General features: G+C 33.7%; 1 protein-coding gene across 13 annotated transcripts in view; it reads left to right on the top strand.

Moving 5' to 3' along the window:
* Nucleotides 1–20,446, top strand: part of SEMA3A (semaphorin 3A) — an 818,384-nt gene that overhangs the window by 783,658 nt on the left and 14,280 nt on the right. For all 13 annotated transcript variants that reach the window (XM_057304266.1, XM_057304265.1, XM_057304264.1 and 10 more), the window contains 4 exons: nt 1,876–1,967; nt 8,945–8,986; nt 13,403–13,560; nt 17,176–17,243. In XM_057304266.1, the coding sequence (XP_057160249.1) occupies nt 1,876–1,967; nt 8,945–8,986; nt 13,403–13,560; nt 17,176–17,243 (360 nt within the window). The remainder of the gene's footprint in view (nt 1–1,875; nt 1,968–8,944; nt 8,987–13,402; nt 13,561–17,175; nt 17,244–20,446) is intronic.

The raw sequence follows: 20,446 nt of genomic DNA, 5'->3' as shown, positions 1-20,446 counted from the left end.
TGGATAAAAATCAATGAATTTTAAGTATCAACTTCGGGTTATATAAATCTTTAGAAATTATAAGATGATAGGATTTATATTCAATTAATGTCAAAATATAACTAGATCTATCTACAGAGTAATTAAGTTTATTCAGTAATGTCACACTTACCTTTTTTTTCACCTCTGGCCTAAACATGTTGAGGAGTCCCTCACTCTTTGTGCAACAAAGGCTTGTTTCCGGCTATTTGACCAAAGAAATCTAATCATGAGTTTTTAATTCCTGTTGGACACAAGCTGTCTTTAAAGGAACCAGTTTCATGAGTATGTTGAATGTCCGAAGATGTGGATGGCTATCGGTCAGTACAGACCAGGGTCATCTGTCAGCAAAGTAAATTGATTACAGTAATTTTATCTTTTAACTGAATTGCACATCATAGTATATTGATCCTAGTTGAGTAATCTGATTCAATTTGTGTGAAATTGTTTGAAATACTACTCGGTAAAACTAGATCTGGAACACAGATAAAGTTATGTTTGGACACTGGAAACCCATCAGAGGCACTGAGTAGATTAACCTAATTTACCTTTCATCTTGGTGTCATGAGTAGTCTAAAGTCCTATAAACATAGAAGTAACCTCTTAACAGAGGGCCTTTTTTGTTTTGTTTTGTTTTGTTTCACTTTACAAGGGACACACTAGCAAATTTTCTTTTTTTCTTTTCTTCACTAGCAACTTTTCTTGATCTCACAAAGCACATTGTATTGATGCCCTGAAAACGGTTATCAGTGGTTATTCAGTGAATACCTTAAATTATTTTTCTGATGGATGATTCTCTTTTCAAATGAGTCAGTTGAACTGGATTAAAATGAGCCAGTTGAAGCTAAAAATAATTGATCAGCTGATCGGAACTGGAATGTTGAAATGTTGAAGAGTCCATTTTTTTTTTAAATTTTAATAAGATTCTGTGGTTCATTCTATCAACGAATAGAAACATGTCTGTAAATACTGGAAAAATAGTATCCTCTTAACGCCATTTACAGTAAAAGCAACAGCTCTTTTACTTAAAACATTTTGTCTCCTTTCACAATGAGAATTAGTATAAACAGTGCTTTAAATCTCTATACAGTGTATCCAATTTCATAGTTCTTGTGATTTATGCTCCTGAATTTTAAATTTCTTTAGTACTTTAAAATTGGTTTTTCAAGACATTAATCAAACCAATTTATTAACCAAACCTGCTTAACCATTATTGAAAAAACCACCAGAACAAGTAATCTAGGGTGTTTATTTTGGGAAATCAAGTTATTGTCATTCATCACTTAATGGTCATTGAGCTGTCTTTAGGGGCCTATAAGTACTAAAGGCTTCCAGGTGGCAGGAGGATGAGCAGCAAGGCTTGGAAGCTCTTGACTACTCTTCCTTGACAACATTCCTTGTGTTTTGCATCTGCATTAAGTCTTCACAAGGAGTCCCTGACTTCTCAAGAGTGGAAAACCTGTCATATCAAATTAATAGAATCTTTTTTTTTTTTTTTAGTTTTTTTTTTTCCCTGAGACACCTGACAGTGGAGATTAAAAATTTTTTAAACACAATTAATTCAACCTAGTGATTATTATATATATTGTTTAATTTTGCAAGTTCAGGATAAAGCCTTCTTCCAAGCTTCATATATTTCTAAAAATTCAGTTGTGTGTATTCCACAGTTATGTTCATGGTTTATCTAGTTGCACGAAATACATTTGAATATATATTTTATTACTGCTATAACAGAAAAATAAAAGGACGACTGAGGTCAGAATGTTCTTTCTAGTCAAATACTGATACCATTCATTAACACTATCCTTTGTTCAGATCTATTTAAATTGTTTTCTCCTCCTCCACTTTCTTTCAAAGATGTTGGGACCGTTCTTAAAGTAGTTTCAATTCCTAAGGAGACTTGGCATGATTTAGAAGAAGTTCTGCTGGAAGAAATGACAGTTTTTCGGGTGAGTGCTGCTTAATTTCAAGTGTCAACAAGTTCACTTGTATGTCTTTCCCTCAGGACAGCTGCACACTGAACTTGGTATGGACAAGGAGTCTAGCATACCCTTCTAATTAGCTTGTCAATTAGAAAGCCAGACACTAGTCAAAATAAACCTTGAAGCTTTCAATGCTAGTTAAATCTAAAAATGTAAAGAAATATATTCTTGGCTCATATTTTGTTTTCTCAATAATAAAATATATGATTTACATTTTCTATTATTTATATGACTTACCTCAGTGAATAAACTCATGTTGCTTCCCACCCCCAAATCTCCTCTTTCATGCATTATGATATAACTGGGATGAGAGATAACTTCCATGAATGTGTTAAAGGAAAACAATCAGTCGGAATGACAGGGAAATGAAGACATTTCAGTCATTTTTTAGCTTATTCATGAATTATTTTAATCACATTTTCTTAAATCATTTGTTAGCAAAAGAGGTTTGAGGTTTTTATGTGACTGGTGGCAGATATGTTATGGGTTCCTAGTCTCCGACAAAGAGAAATACATAGATATTTGTTCCTTTGTCCAGAATCACAGATGGGCCAGGTAAATTTGTGTAGTATTGGGGATAGAGAAAGCAGGATATGGGTTGAAGTGAGAGAGGAGAACCAAAGTAATATAACATATACCACAATATCTGTTGTTTCTTTTAGGTTGCTAGCTAATAGGAAGAGTTTCAACTGAAGCACACCTTGATATGAATTATTTATGAGATATGACAGGGAAATACATGCCCATAAAAGGTGTTACTTCGGTTTTTATTAAAAGAATAGTGCAAACATACGAGGCATTTGTAACGGCAAAATAAACTGGAATTAGAAGGATAGGCAGAAAATGGAAAAACATTGGATCATTTTTTTAACCCACCGTGCGTTCTTGCTCACTATTCAGGAATATTTTGAAGAAAAAATGAAGTAGAAAATGGCAAGCTCTGAATATATACTCATACAATTAAAATTATTATCAGCACTGAAACAGATAACTGGTCAATCAGGACATAAATATCTTGTAATAAACTAAGCAGTGTTCTGGTGGAAATAGTTTGGGCTCTTCAATCACATCTACATAGCTTTTCTTTTTGGAACGCTTATTGGTCTCTTTGTGCTTACCCATCAGTGAAGCAGCAAATGTAATACCTGCTTCGCAAGGAAGCTAGAAAAATTAGAGACACTTACATAAAACATCCAGGATGGTGCCAGATACTATGCTCAAGATTTTATTAATACAATTTTATTGTTTTAACTTAGCTACACTAAAAGTAATCCACATTTCCAGTGGAGTTTTCTGTTAATCCTTGGTTTAACTCTTCAAAATAATAAAAATCATCATAATTCTATTCTGATTTTTAAGTCATGTACTTTGGCCTTACTTTATATCTAGTACAAAGTAATAACTAATCACTATTGTTCATAAAAGTCCCATTTCAATATTTACACATTGATACTTTAGCCTACAAATTCAAAAATACGATTATCCAAGTGGACTGTGGTAATAATGTAGAGCCCCTTAGATTTAGCAAATAAATCACGGGCACTGAGGGGTGAAAAAGTAAATTGCTGCCTTGTGTTCATTGTTGTGTCTCCAGAGCCTAAAATATGTTTTCAGCCAACATCTGTTGAATGAAGGAATCAGTATTGATGAAAAAATGAAATATGAAAAATTAAAGAATTTATGGTCTTCCTCAGGGAGGCCAGACTTAAAGTGAGGCACCAGAATATGTGGAAAACAAACTGGGAACAGCAACAAGTTATCCTGCTGACTATATCCCATAGTAATCTCCAGTGGAAAGAAAAAAATTACCAACTCTATCTATTTAGAAATTTATATTGCTGCCACTGTTGCAAATGAAGTGACAGGAAATATTGAAATATTATGTTAACTTAAAAGTATCTTAATTATTTCCAGACTCTTTTGTATTTGTCAGGTTTCGGTTGTGTGTTTCCCTTCAGTTGTTGTATATTTAATTCCCTGTGTCTCTAGGATTTTAAGTTTATATTTCATACCTTAGCTCTGTTCTTTAGTACATTAATAAAAAATTCTAGTTTGAAAAGATATTAATTTAAACTAATATGTTAAATGACTTAACAAAATCTTGAGAGGTTGAAAGCCTACAATCTTGTAAGCAAAATATTTAATATCTATTAGATTTTGTTAATATTTTGCAGTTTCCAGAGAAATAACACAACTGAATTAAGCCTATGACAACTATTGGAATGACGTATTTGTGGTCTTTAAGATACCATGAGAAAGGTTATTGATCATTCCCTAACAATTAAATATAAACAGATAATATTGTGCTGGTAGAGAAATGATTTTTTGTGAATTTACACGTTCATAAAAAGATTGTTTGCAACCTGGGACACATCTCCTTCCATAGACAAATGTTCCAGTTCTCTCCCATATTTTCTGTTATGCATTATTGTCATTATTATTTCTTTGGCACTCAAGTAGACAAAACATATTTGGGCAGAGTTTAGAGAAATATTTACTTTTAACATTCTATTCTATCAGGCAGAGTTCATACATATATTGTGGTCTAGCAATTGGAATATTTCACTGTCAAACTTTGTTTAATTTTGTAGTGGGAGGGAAAAAAACACAACACATTAAAGCAATTGCTATATACAGTGAAACAAGCAGAGAAGTGTTATAGTTTCTGTATTTCTATTTGAGCCTTGCATGTCATTTCATTTAACATAAAATGAAATTAAAAAGTGTTAAACTGAGCATAACAGTATTTTGACAAAGTAAATAGACAAGGAACAGATTTGGAGTCATAGTAGTATCTGATACTCTTAGAGTTTAATGTCAACCAACAAGTTAATTTTACCAAAATATCATCTCCAGGAGACCATGTTCATTATGTGTCCTTGCTTGGCCGAATAACCAAACTTCATATAAAAGCCTGAATTAAAGCCAGTACTATGTCCATTGCCATCTTGAGATCGGTTTTAGGAAAACACCCTGCCTATCACAGAACATTCCAGTGGTTTCAGTTACATCCAAGAGACTTTTTTTATTCTGGGTGAAATCAAATCCCAAATCATAGTACAGAAAGAAAAATATTCCTCAGCAACAAAAATTTCCATTTTAGAATAAAATTTTAATAGGTAATAAGAGGTGAAATAAAATTGGCATTGGTATAGGAAATGATTTTAAATTGCCATTACATATTCAAAATGGTATTGAAATGGTATTGAAGTACTAAGACACAAACCTAATTCCAAGTATTACTTGTAATCATAAATCTGTATTTAGATCATATTTACTAGTGATTCTGAACAACTTGTTTAAAGTCAATTGAGCCTCAATTTCTTAATTTCTTAAATTTTTAAAGTTTCTATACAAATTAATTTTACTAGTAAATTAATATTAGAAGTAAGGTATTACTACCTAACTGTGGGATCTTCTTTCCAGTCCAAGGAAGATTTTACTTCTTTGAGTTGCCATGCCTTTAGTACGATGGGTTTTATTTATAGTCCTACTGACTGCAAAGGACTGCAAGGCAGTTATATTGATAACACATGCATTTCAAACTCAATTTATGCAATATTCCATGAACAGCTGAGCTAACAAATGAAAGAGTTTAATTTTCATTCAAATGTAAAACATAATTGATGCTTTCCAAAACGTAGTCTATTAACTCATTCTAAAGGAGCGTCCACGTGCTTAGCATCCTGGGAGTTATGTCGGATTCTCCTGGGATCAGCAGGTTGAAAAGCTCTGCAAGCGCAAAAGTTTAATAAGGACTGGATTAAAATATCTGAAAAAAATATATGGCAAATTAGAGTCATAGAAAATCTTGAAAAAATGCTAAGTTTTTAATTTCATTTTTACTCGAACACCAATTAACTTTGCAATTGAAACCAGTTTCATGAAAAAATGCTTATGAAGCTACATCTGTTTTAAATGGAAGTCATATTCACCACCAGCTATTTCTCAGAAAAAAAACATAGCTTATTTAAATGGATGTCATCTTAATATATTGTCTATTAAAATTCAACGGCAGGCAGCAAATAGCACATCCTATTCCAAACTGTTACTAATTTCCTGGTCCAAAAAATAAATAATTTTCTTTTAATTAAGAAATTCTAGGATTTAATTTAAGGATGTTGAAATCAGGGGCACCTGGGTGGGTCAGTCGATAAAGCATCTGCCTTTGGCTCAGGTCATGATCCCAAGGTCCTGGGATTGAGTTCCTCCTATCAGGCTCCTTGCTCAGTGGGGAGCCTGCTTCTCCCTCTGCCTCTTGCCCCTCCCCCTGTTTGTGGGTGCCTGCGCTCGCATGCACTCTCTCACACACTCTCTCTCTCTCTCTCTCTTCCTGACAAATAAATCTTTAAAAAAAAAAAAAGAGTTCTGAGGCATAATGAAATTTAATAGAGGAAGCAGTCAAAAGAAATGAGTAGTCAGTCATGCCATATAAAACAAAGAAGTCCAGTAATAATAATATAGACTGAAAGTGTTCATTCACCAATACAGTTCATTGGTGACTTCTGCTTCTGAGAATCACAGGCCACCTCTCTAGGGGAGGGGCTAGCCTCAGGGGGCTGAGGAATGAATGGCGCTGAATGGGACATGAACAAGACAGCGAGTATAGAATCCTTACTTAGATTATTTTCAAAGGAATTTCAGCTGAACTAAAAAGATTAAGGAAAGACCTTTTTTTAAAAAAAGGCTGCCTTTAGCTCAGACAAATTAAGTGGAAGGAACAGAATGCAATGGGGAAAGTGGAAGAGATAGGAGAGAAAAGGAGAAATTGGTAGAGCATTCTTTCATCATTCATTTATTCATGTAACAGATTTTTTTGAGAACTTAAAAATACCAGAAACAATCCCAGGTGCTAGGAATATAGCAGTGACTGAAATAGCCAAACATCCCTTTCCTAAATTAGAGTGTGGGGGGTGGGGGGTGGGGGTGGGGGGTGGCTTACGGAGACAAGAAAGAAAAAATATGAGATGCCTCTGCTGCCCCTGCTTACATCCTGTCAGCCTTATCTCCATCCACCGCAGCCTCACTGTGTGCCCCAGGACTTCTCTGATAGCAGGCAAAAGGACAGGAGTCCCAGCTAGAGGTGTGGGAGATTTAACACTCCTGTGGGCATCCAATGAGTAATGGACTGAATAAATACTTTTTTTGGTACAAACCTCAGTGGACAATTTTGAGAGTCACAGTCTACTATCTCCAGATTTTCTGTCTCAGTGGTGACTTCCATAACATATCTTTTTTTGACTTTTTCTCCTTCCTGTCAATCCTTCCTTCCTCATTCCTGCTCCCTACCTGCAGATAAGACCTTACCTCAGACACTGCTTTGGGGTATAAGGGGAAACTCACAAGACACAAGATAAATGTTATGTTTATATCATATATATGTTGTTACATATATCATATATATCCATTAATGCAATATGCATGTGTATATTTCTAGATAGTGATAAGCACTAGAGAAAAAACTAAAGCAAGTAAAAGATATGGGGGTTGTGTGTATGTGAGAGAGAGAGAAAGACAAAGAGATTTGAATAAACACTATGTGCCGAGCACATTTGTAAAGTACTTTGCATTTATGAACTCAAATTTAATCTTTTCATCAATCCTACAGGGAAGATACTATTATACTCATTTTTAAGATGAGAAAACTGAATTACAGAGAGGTTATACACCTCACCTACCATCATACTTGTGGCCAGGTTTCCATTTGAATCTATGCAGTGTGGCTTCAGAATCCAACTCTTCACACTTGGCTCAGGGCTCAGCTTTAGTCACCTACACAATCAGGCCTTTTAAGATTATTCTTCCCACCTAAGCCCCTTTCTCATCAGCCACCTCTGAAATCCTCAAGCAGTCTCCTTCTTAATATTTAGTATGTCCACTGATACAATGGAGCACAGTTCAATGAAAGTAAATCTGAGAGAATATAAGCTAAGTGTTCAGGTGGATAGTTTTTGGTGGTCTAAGTTAATCAAAGAGTGATATTTATGTGTTCATGATAGGCTTCAGCAGAACACTCATCAGAATATATTGGTGGTTATCACTTCTGTAGTTATTATCTCTGGATAGCCTGTTGGTAGAAATTGAAGTGATCATGTACTCTGGTAAAAATGTGTAGTGTAGGCCTTTGCACATTAAACAGTCATTTTGATAATAATAAAGTAATCTCATCCTACCCTGAGCTCTTACAGTCCTTGACAGCTGGAAACTAGCCTAATACTATCAACTTGTCATTGTTGTTATTAGGAGCTGGCCTGGCACTGACAGGCCAGTGTTCTCCATTTGAGTGTACAAATTCTCACAGAACACCAGTATCAGACAAGGCTACTCTGTGACCATGATGAATCAGGAAAAAAGCAAGACCATTCTATAATCCTGTCTGAAAACAGACAAGACCATAAACATTGTCCAAACTGCCAAGAAATGACCAAATATCCCCCTATCCTGCCTATATGAATAATGGCTGCTGCTTTACCAAATATTGCTTTAGCTTCATTCTGCTCTTCCCTCCTCCTAAATAAGATGTATGAAGAGACCTAATCATAGAATTACCTGTGCTTTCTTTGACATCCCATGCAGAGCAAACACCACTTGCTTGAAACCTCCCTCAAATCAGCTAACAGAGGCTCAAAACATATGTGTTCTTTCTAACACTCTTTTGCTGGGCAGTCCCATAGTCTCCCTAACTGCAATGAGCGATAACTCAACTTGATCAACTACAGATCTGTATGTCTTTGACTGGAAGACATTAATACCCTCCTGTTGTCTGTTCCACATATTTAATACTCATGTATGTAGCTTCCTCCATGTATCTTACTTCCCATTTATATTGCTTCTTGTAGGCACTGAAATTAATGCTCTAAAAGCTTATTTTGGTGTTCTGTGTTAATTGACATTAATGACTTTCTAATTGATCAAACAGTTCACATTTTCTTTTTCTTCTTTAGGAGCCAACTATTATTTCAGCAATGGAGCTTTCCACCAAGCAGGTACTATCATTATGTATTACAGTCAATATTCTATATTTTGTTGATTTTGTGTTTCAGTTAGATAAACATATTTATGATTCATCAAATTTTGCAATTTATTAACAGTAGTTCCTGAAAAAAAGAGAAAAGAAAAAACATTCTTACAGTAAACTAGTAGAATGAAAATTAAAGATCCTTTTCATTGCCACATGTTTTTGACCAATCTTACATTCCTATAAATATATTTCTTAGATCATTGTTGGTTGTAAGTTTTCATTTATAGCATTTTTTGGGGTCATTGTAATATTTGGTCAGTAATTATTTTCATCTGTCCTTAAAAATACCATTGGTGGATATTTGAGAATATAAATAACTTTATCATTTAGTTTAATTTGCATGAATAAACAACATATATTTTATAAGCTAATAAAATTGTGCACTGGGCTGTATATGTTTGGAGGATCTTGACTCAGAAGTTAATTTTACTTTTTCAGTAGTGTTGTGTACAAGAGAAAACACTTAGCTTGGCTACATATAAAAGGAGAACAGTAGAACAGTCACTGCCAAATGATAAGTTATTAAACTCCATGAATTCAAACGTTAAGGGCAGCATGTTAATAGTCTTTGCATTCACATTGAATGAATGCTTTGGCAAGACACTTAAGAAACACAAATGACTTCTAAGTGTTAAATTATATGTACAAAACAAATATAATTTTAACTTCTAATAAATTATCTTTTCCCCATAAATGTTATATAGCCTTTCTAGTCAGTGTATCAATGGTAACTCAAAAAAAAAAAAAAAAAAGGCTTGGATACTGAATTGAAATTAATTATTAAATAACCTAGCAGAAGAAGCTAGAATGGAGTAGGAATTACTTCACTGACTGTTCCAAACACTTATATATAAAATTGCTAAATATGAAAGTCATTTGGCTAATCTTACTCCTGAATTGTTTACATGTTTTATCTCTGACCATGCATTAGCCCTTGTACAAGACACTAAAATACTGTGCCAATAACAGTCAGTGTATATCCTTTCCACACTTACATATCAAAATAGATTGATAATCTCCAAGATATTTAGAGAAACTCAAGAGTGCAGATATTATTGACCCTGATACTGTTATCTTACACTTCATAAGTATGTGTTCACCTGTTCTTGTAATCTAAAAATTGTCAAATGTTGGCAAGGAAATCCGGGGATTTCCAGAATGGAAGCTAGACTGGGATATTCTTTCCTTTAATGATTTTTAAAATTATTTATTTATTCCTTGCTTGGTTTCATTGCCAATCTTAATTATATTACATATAGTTTTATAAAATATTGCTTTTTGTTTAAATATTTTTAAGTATTTTAAGAATTGCCTATTAAATGCAACACATTTCACCAAAAAAAAAAACAAAAAAACAAAAAACAACCCACCCAAAATACCAAAAACAGTTCCATCAATTTAAAATACCATGATATAAGAAAAGTATTCCTGTCCTTCATTTTCTATTACTGGAAGTTTGATTTCATCAGATTTGAATTGATTTTACTCATGCTCATGGAAATTTTAAAAGTGAGGCAGTAGTTTCAAGAGGGACAAGCAGTGTTGCAACTAATTTTCTGGATAAATGGACTCATCGCCTGCTTATGACCCGAAACTTGTTAAGGAGGATAGAGAGAAAGCCTGTGGTGATGTTAAATTGGGCAGAAAAAGCACATCAGGTTACTTGCTAGGGACTGGATTATGCTCAGTGGTGCCTGCAACCCTCCCCTATATTTCATTTAGATGGCATAATTAGTTTTGCAGTTTTTTAATAGTACTGCAGAATAATTGTAAAACGAAAACTAGACTTGAGTTGTATTTAATTTGGGGCATTTTATCACACTTTTAAGTTTTTGTGGCGGTAATTTTGTTTTTTTCTTCCCATGTTCCCTATTTTTGGTTTTTTCTGCTCATGTTTATTTCTCTGGTTTTCTCCTAAAGAGATATGACAGATTTAGATACTATTATTTAGATAGTAATCCTTCCCAACTCCAATGTCATATTCTTAAAAATTTAAAACTATGAATTTTGCTTATGCTTCTTAAGTTATTGGCCAATTCTAGAGATCTTTTCGTTTGGTATGACCAACTTGATCAGTAGCTTTTTAAATAGTTCTGACCACAATACAGGGTTCCACAAGTCCATATTCACCAATGCCAACCATTCTTGTGGATACGGCTGCCCCATTTTAATGGTTTCTTTAAATGTCACATGTTGAGCACCTGCGTGGCTCACTTGGTTCCGCATCGGACTCCCTGCTCAATGGGGAGTCTGCCTCTCCCTCTGCCCCTCACCCCCCTTGTGCTCTCTGTCTCTCTCTCTCTCTGATAAATAAATAAATAAATAAATAAATAAATAAATAAATAAATAAGAATTTTAAAAAGGTGCCACATTTATTTCATTTTTTATTGCATTGTGATTGCCTGCCTTCAATACAATCTGAGCTTTTTTTTTTTTTTTTTAATAAGATGATTTTGAAAGAGAGATAGAAAGGATAGGAGGAGGGGAAGTTCCTTCCGTTAAGTTCTTTATTAATATTTTTCAAATCATGGTCAACTGTTACCACGTTCTGGTTCTGTGGATGCTTTAAGAGAAGTACAAATCAACCTAATTTTCTCTAAACAAAAAGCTTAATAATAGTCATCTTTTCCTCCCAAGGACTTCAACTACTGCTTTTTAATTTGCCATGGTTTTTAGGATCTTTTGGTTACTAATAAAAGATGAATATAGTAAAAGGTTGAGCATCCGTAGTATATACTGTATTGTATATACTTATACTAGAATATTGAAATAGTTTTCACTACTGGGATGGAATAAGCAATGTGTATCAGGGAAACAGTTATCAAGGTGACTGTTTTAACAGTGGTTTAGTTTTTATTGTATTATGTTTTCTCCCTTATTTCCCTTTCTTTTATTAAGATATGTTAGTTGGTTAGCTCTAAGCACAGAATTATTTTCTATATAGGCACTTTTTATAACCTCTTTAATTTCATAGATTCTAATAGATACATCAATCTTCATTCAATTTATGTTTGTTTATATATGTAGTTCATCTTCAAAAGTTATTTATAAATGTAATTTTAATTATATCCTTTGCTGTCAGGCAATTTGTAATATTAAAAGAGCACACCATGTTTCAAAGACTAGCTTTTCTATAACTTCTTTTTCATTTATGTAGTGGGAAATTAAAATACACGTTTGAGGTCTTTTCAATGTACTGTTACATGATTCAGTATTTATACAACTTTCATTTAAGGCTTACCATAGTCATTCAGTCCTTTAGTACAAGAAAAGGGAGCTATGATACTAATTACAACAAAATGTGGAGAAATCACAAAACAGTTTTATTTGTATTTTATCTTGTATTTACATATATTTGCAACATTGCTCAAATGCTACATTGGCTAAACTATGTAAAAGACATTTTTAAAACTGTACTGAAATCCCGGATTAGCTGCTGCCACAAAGCTTTTCCCCCGTAGTCTACCTCATTTGGTAATTGTAAATTCATTGAACATAATGGCATTGTAGTGTGTTTTATCTGAGTGCATACTTTTAAAGATCTAGTTAAACATGCTCATTTTGTGAATAAGGAAGTAAAGTCTTACAAAAGTTAGGGGAATGGCTCAAGATGACACAGAGAATTAATATAGGGCAAGATCTAGAATCCAGGTACCTTGATGGCCAACGTAGCACTTTTCAACAACAGCCAAGCTTTGTGTTCAGGTCTGCACCAGCCAGAAGGTACTTGATTCCCCATTTGATGATCTTTCAAATGAAAAGCAATTTAGTAGTTTTGTTTAAAGTAATCTTCCTGGAGGTAGTGCAAGGACAAGACAGTTGATGTTGAGCAAAACTTAAAAATGCAAGCACCAAAACTTTCCCCTATTCCTTCTTATAGGAAGGCAGACTACATCGCTGGCAGTAATATAGGGCACCCATGAGTCAAAAGCAAATGATCCCTGCCTCAAGACCAAGAGAGTACAGTGGCAATGTAGATTTGCTGATTAATCAAAATTACAAACAGCAGAAGTTAAAAAAAAAAAAAGCTTTCTAAGAACAAAAACCTTGAAGGTTTGAAAATTATATTACTCAGTATCTTCTGTCTTTTACTTAATTTGTATCTTTATTAAGATTTAACTGATATGTAACCATTATTGTCTTCCCTTGATTTTATACTTTAAAATACACTCGTTTTAGTCAAATATTTAGATTTTGCTCTTGGTCTTTTTAAATGGTCATATGATCTGCCAGGCTTTTGACAAAACTGCCAATAATGGGATTTTTTTAAACCCACTAGTATACATTTATTTTTTATGTGTTATGTATAAGAAAACTTTTTTAGAGAAAAGATTTAAAAAAAACAGGACTGTTTTGTCATAATAGTAAACTCTTTCCGCAGCAACAACTATATATCGGTTCCACCACGGGGGTCGCTCAGCTCCCGTTACACCGCTGTGATATTTATGGGAAAGCATGTGCAGAGTGCTGCCTTGCCCGAGACCCTTACTGCGCCTGGGATGGCTCTTCATGCTCGCGCTATTTTCCCACTGCAAAGAGGTAGGAGAAATATTGGAAAGAAATACAAATGTTTGCTATTTATCTTACCTGATTCTGTTTTTAAACGGCTTTCTTCATATAAGTATATCACCTTTTTATGATGAATGAGAGTGGTTTAGAGGGGTTTGGGTTTTTTTTTCTTTCTCTTAAATAGTCAAAACAATCAGAAAAACATGTATAATTATAGTTGGGTACCAAATATAACGGAACAAATGGTTTTAATAAATTACTGAGGGAAATCTAAAACATTACAATAATGTCCTTGAATGTTTACACTCGGAAATTACAAAGTTTTCCAACTTCATTTTACACAGGGGGAGAAATGAGGGCCAAAGCCACAGGGAAAGTCAGAAACAGAATCTAAACTGGGCCTTGTGCCTTTTGACCAAAATGCTCTTCTCTCCAAAAATGCTCTTCTTTTTCTATCCAGCAACATTCTATCCTTGTTTTAAATTTTAATAAGGCAATTTATGTCCTTGGATGAATGAAAAATTTGCAAAGAAAGTAATTTATTTACTTTTAGAGTCTTAGACAGTATACACTCAATTATAAAAAGTTAAGAAAAATTTTTTCTAGTTTTAAAGAAATTACATTTTTTGTATAATGCTGACTAACTAGCATCAAGTTATATTTTTATTTGACCCAAAATATATCTTTATTTGACCCCCCAAATTTAAAGACCACTGTATTACCATAGTATCATCTTGTGTTTATAGTGTTTGAACCTAAAATATAAAACCACATAACAAAATACCTATTTATTAATCTTTATATATGTATTACACTAATATTTTAAGCATATTCTTAATACGTAAAAGCATCTTTTTTGGACGTTCTTAAATAAAAGTTGCTAAGATATGCCTAGAAGTTATCTAAAATAATGTGTGTAGATAAAGCATAGCTATAAGTTGCTGTCTAGGCAATTGAGGGCATTAGGAACAGGCATTTGATTATTTGATACAGTACTGTGTAGGAGTGTTGTTATCCTTCAGGGAACTCTTAGACACATCCTAAAAGTTGTATACAAACTCGGTTTACTTCGCTTTAAAAAATAAAAACTCTTTTTTAATCTGACAGAATATTCACCTCAACATATTCTCCACTGCTCACATATGGCTACCTTTCTCTGTAGATATTTACCAGAAACAAGCAGTGAAAGATGAGAGTAATATACAATGTCTTGCTAATATAAACCCGAAGATTAACAGTTTGCGCATCAACCTACCGAAACATAAAGTAGGAATCAGAGTTATCAAGGTCCACTGCATTTTAGGAGCAATAAAATTTGTTTTATTTTTTTACTATAGTTAATGTTTTACAAGAAGCTGTGATGTGGATTTTTTTCATTGTTACTAAGCTGTGTTCTACATTTGGATTTTTAAAATGTTTTGAAAAGATTTTAGGGGAAAGGAATAACCCTAATGTCTACTTAAATCTTTTGATTACATGCTTCAGATAACATTGGTTGTAGTGTTAAATCGTGTACAACTTAAATCTTTCATATATAATCAGTCCATATAGATTAAGACAGTTATCTTGTTAATATTAAATGTAAATATAGTAGTAGCTAATTCCATTTAATAAATGCAATTTTCTTAAGCCTTCAACATTCAGAATTGAAATAATGTGTTTGTATTCTTTCATTTACTAACTGATTTTGCTAGAAGTTTAAATCTGAAACAAAAGCTTAGTGTGGAGATAATGTGTTACTGAGTAAGGAAACCATAGATAGTTTAATAAATAGCAATATGCAGTTTTTATAGCAAAAAAATTAAATTATGTAAGGTTGAACTTTTATGGTTCTTAATATCATTTAGATCTAGGTGCTTTTAATATAAAATTTGTGTTTGAATTAAAAATGAGTATCATTTCCTTTCCATGTGAAAGTATAGGATACTACCTAATTTAGCAGTAATTCATTCAAATTTTAAGCTTTTTTAAAAGAAGGAAGATAAAAATAAGATGATAACTATATCTATAATAAGTTAAAAGGCTATATATTACATATTTGAAATATGTTTATTATACCTACAGTTCCAGATTGAAGGAATTATTAACACATTTTTGTTGTGCCTTGAAGATTTTACTTAATCCAATTTCATGTGTCTTTGAAAGGGATGTTTAGAGGCAGGCCTCACAATTTATATATTCTTTGTGATGGCTTTTTTCAAAAGCTTAAATGGCAGTAAAAAATGCCTTCCCAAATGCTTTGTGGTTCGTGTTTCACAAGTTCCCTTGTTGGCTCAATTTTGAAATGTGCAACATCTGTTTGATAGTCTCACCAATTCTACAAATAGAAATCTATAAATACTTTAGTCTTCTAAATTTATGAATACAGTAACAATTTCCATGTTTGCAAATCTCAGTGGCCTTTGTGAGAACTCTTTTCAGGGATGGTAACTAACTTTTCAGCAACACAATATTCATTAACAATGACGTAGAAAACAGTTGGGCAAGGGTCCCCAGTCTTTTTCATCCTGTTATATGTAGCTGATCTCCATTTTTAGCCTCTTTCTCAAACTCCACATCCTGCTTGCACCAAAATGGCTAGAGACAACCTCCTTCTTCCCAGTCAACCACTTACAAAGTGTAGAAAGAAGACACCCAGAATGTACTGCAACTAACATGATCTGAGCAGCAGTATGTAGGAGAAATTTATTTAGATTTTTATAGCAAATCTGGCTTTTCTCTTAGAGGTGAGTCCTTCTTCTCTTTCACCTTCCTCTGACAAGAGGCAGACTTGCTCCACAATATTTGTTACCACACTTCTCCTTTGATTTCACAGGTAAATCAGTCTGCAGTCATAGCCATAGGATCATGAAAGAAATGTTTTGTTAAAGAAGGTTGATATAGCAACCAAAAAGGAAAGTTCAAAAGTAACTTAAAAATAGATTTCATAGGGACATCTGGGTGGCTCAGTCGGTTAAGTATCTGCCTTCAGCTCAGGTCATGATTCCAGGGTGCTGTGATCGAGTCCACATCAGGCTCCTTGCTCAGTGGGGAGTCATCTTCTCCCTCCCCCTCTGCCCCTCTCCACTGCTCATGCTCGCTCTCTCTCTGACACAGAAATAAAATCTTAAAAAAAGATAGATTTCATAGAATCAATACTTTTAAATTTAACAAAAGTCTATTTAAGGAATTATGTATAAGTAGTAAGAGAAAGAAAACAATCCTGTGAATTTTAATTTTGAAGCTCACTTTCTCATTAGTGATCAGAAGAAAGAAGTTTAATTCGGGTTATTGAAGAAATGGGTTGCTATTCTATATTTTGTGCTTTTTCCTTAGAATTTAAGATGTTAGGAATTTTAGAGTTTCTAGATGTTAGATTCTTACCGATTGGCATCCAGTTGCACATAAACCACGAATCTTCTGTTATAACTTTGAAAGACTTGACTGCATTGTTAGTGTATTTGTAAACTGTTTCTCATGTTGATCATCTGGAGACTGCTTACAAGGGTAATGAGCTGCTTTAAAAAAATTCCTTACTCAGATATAGACGCATCTCTTCCTATAAGTCCTGGTGTCTTTGATTTTTTGATTTTTTTTTAATTCTTGTGACAAATTCCCAAGATGGAATAAGGCTGCAATAATACCTTTTAAATGTAATTGTTTTAGACGCACAAGACGACAAGATATAAGAAATGGAGACCCGCTGACTCACTGTTCAGACTTACAACACCATGGTAAGTTAGAACACTTTCATCTTTCAACCTGCTAATACCAGGATAAATCATAAGCAGTAGTGTGTACCCACACATTTGCAAGCAGGGCACACACCGGTACCAAAACAGTTAAGGAAATGCAACCGAAGAGGAAGGAAATGTAGAAGAAGAAAATTCTAAAGAATACTAAGCGGTGAATTCTATTTTATTATTGCAGATATGATAAATTCAAGTTTTAGATCCTTACAAAGATCTAAAATTTCAACTTTCTCATTTTACCAAAAAGAAGCCAGGTTTAAGTACATGTTTTCGTATATAGTAGCAACTTGAGAGCAACAGGCAACAGAGAATTCATTTAACTATATTAAAGAAGAAAATGTAGCCTTAAAATAAGCCACGCAAATTATTCATCAATATGCTGATGATACAGACCTATTGTATTGTTATTGGGTATCCTAGTCAAGTAGAAGATAATTCTAATATCTTCACATTGATTTACTAGTAGAATATCCCCTTGAACCGGGGATTTGGATTGTTTCATTTTTTGCTTCCTAAAAGATGTCAAGTCCTAATTAATGTCCAATATTTAATGCTGTGATACCACCAAACTTCCTTTAAAATGCAGTAAAATTGTAGAACATCTCACTCCCCCCCCAACCCTTTACAAAAACAATAATGAGGCTGTGCCTCCCTCTGCTGGGAAAACTTACCAATGACATCACTGCTAAGGAACAATTCATAGTTAAAAATAGCTGAAATGAAAAATGTAAATATTTTTCATGTAATTGAACATAATTACCCTACTAAGTTTTTTGGTGCCTTTTACATTAATCTTAAAGGAAGGGCTAATATTTTTATCAGTTAACTTGGATTCGATCCACTTATTCTGTATACACAATATTCATATTTCATGAATGTTAAGAAAGAAAACACACTGCATAAATAACAGCCCAACATGCATCCCAAAACCTGGGTACCTTCTGAAGGTCAGATCCCCCCGTTGTGTATCCTATGCATGCTGGTATCTGATTCATGAATACTCACAGGGTTGTCTGGGGGATGCCCATAACAAGAGATAGGTAACCACAAGTTGAGCCTATATTTGGGTCCATTTTGCTTGCAAAATTTCTTGCTAAGGACTTTACTGCCTGTTACTCTTCTTATTATAAAGAAAAAGGATACTAAACTGGAGCAAATGTTGTGTTGTTTTGTCTATATAGGGCACATTATTGACATATCCTCCTTAAATTTTTCAAATGGTATATTTCAGTTGGACAAACATTAACTAGTCTTGCATTAATCTATTTCATGTAAACATATTAAATTATGATCAGCACCATTTAAGCAATGCAGTATTATGAAATTTAATTTATCACATTAAAAAATCTTTTTGCTTAGATATGGAGAAGCTAATGATAACTACAAGTAAAAGAAACAAGACAGTGTTAACTAGAGCTCATTTCTGACCAGACTTCAATCTCCATATCAATATAGACTTTGGTATTTTGCTCACTTTTATATATCTAGGGTTATAACAGATGCAATATCTTGAATATTATAGATATTTAATGAACATTTATTGAATGAATATTCTAAATATTTGAAACTATAGCACAGCTTCTCACCTTATTCTTGGTTTTCAGTAGAGATTTGAACTAAATAGCATCTATTATTTATTGTTGAAATGACTTTAGTCATACATTGCTATTGACACCATCAAATAGATCTCTTTCAAGAAACATCATTATCGACCAATTAGTTAACTAATAAAAAATTATTCTACACTACTACACATAGGATACTATGCTATGTTTTAAAGATTGCTGGTGAATTACTGATAGATACATCCATTTGTTGAATATTCGAGTTCCTTCATAGACCTACTTGGTATTTTTTCAAAATGATATATATGTTGAAATTATGGGCATACATATAATACAAAGAAAAGCTGACCAAAGGCATTTTTTTAAAGTAAGACTGTGTATAAATAAATGTTGGCTGTTGAATGAATGGTCTTTGGAAAGTGCTTCAGATTTTAAAGTTCTATTTTGATGAAGTTAGAGTAATGAAAGCTTGTAAAAATTGAGAATATAGAATTGCTTAGCTATAGAAAGTAAAGTGAACATGAATCATTTTTTCTCTTGATACTTCAGTCAAAAGGCTACAGGCAAGAAAAGGAATTGCTGTGGTTCAGTGTTACTGTGTGTGTGTGTGTGTGTGTGTGTGTGTGTGTGTTGTGTGTGTGTGTGTGTGTGTAAACAATGCTACGTAGAGGCATGTGATATATGGGAGGAAATGGTAAAATCATCCAAGAAGTTCTGCAGACACTCCCTTTTTGAAACCCTTTTTATTCTTTGTCTGCTTGTATTACTAATTAACCAAACATAAAAACCATGTACTATAGATTACAGTAAATTTCAAATGTATGGAAACTAAGTCACACATTCCCATAGGGCCAAGCCGAGTCTTACTGTGAGGAAACAGTGAATTATCTTAGAATAGGTGGCGTCTATTTTTGAAAGTAAAATAGGCAACAACCCAGAGCCCGGCCCTGTTAAATCATGTATGTTGTCTTGCTAGTGTCACATCTCACATTGAATAAAATATATGTGCTCATATGGAAACATACAAAGATATGAGATGTTTTCCCAGAAAGCTGCTAAGCAACTTGAAGCCAAATTATACACTTCAGGACAATCAGTTCCAGCTGTAATGGTAAACATATTCTGTAACACTCTATATTTTACATATCCTGAGGTTTTAATAGAGAGACTATATAAAATAACTCAGCATTAAGGTGGAAGAAATTTCACTCTCGATGAAACCTTTAACACTCACTCAGCTCTTTGCTCCCTCTTGTGTAAAGGCAGGTCTAATGGTGAGCTGGCCTAGGTGTCACGTTGAAAACTCCAGCTCCACCTCCCCTTAATCTGGCACACTCTCTTCCATCACTGGTGGCTATTCACCTAGGGAAATTATAGTATAAAACCCTAAATGTGTATGTGCTGGCAGATCTTCTTGTCTTCTCGCTCACACCTCATACAGAATGCTAAAGAGAAACTTCAGGTTGTTTCCATTATGTTCCCTTCCCTAAAATAACTTGTGCACAAAATTGGAGCTTGTCTGACTTTGCCTCCAAGAGCATGAGTGGCTGAGTCAATTTACCTATTCCCCCCGTCTTTACTAAACAAGAATGGGTTGTATTATGATCTACATGCCCAGAA

The sequence above is a fragment of the Ursus arctos genome, unplaced genomic scaffold (genome assembly GCF_023065955.2).
Source record: "Ursus arctos isolate Adak ecotype North America unplaced genomic scaffold, UrsArc2.0 scaffold_3, whole genome shotgun sequence".
Classification (NCBI taxonomy): domain Eukaryota; kingdom Metazoa; phylum Chordata; class Mammalia; order Carnivora; family Ursidae; genus Ursus; species Ursus arctos.
The sequence above is the reverse complement of the archived record's forward strand: the minus strand, read 5'-3'. Positions and strand labels throughout refer to the sequence as shown.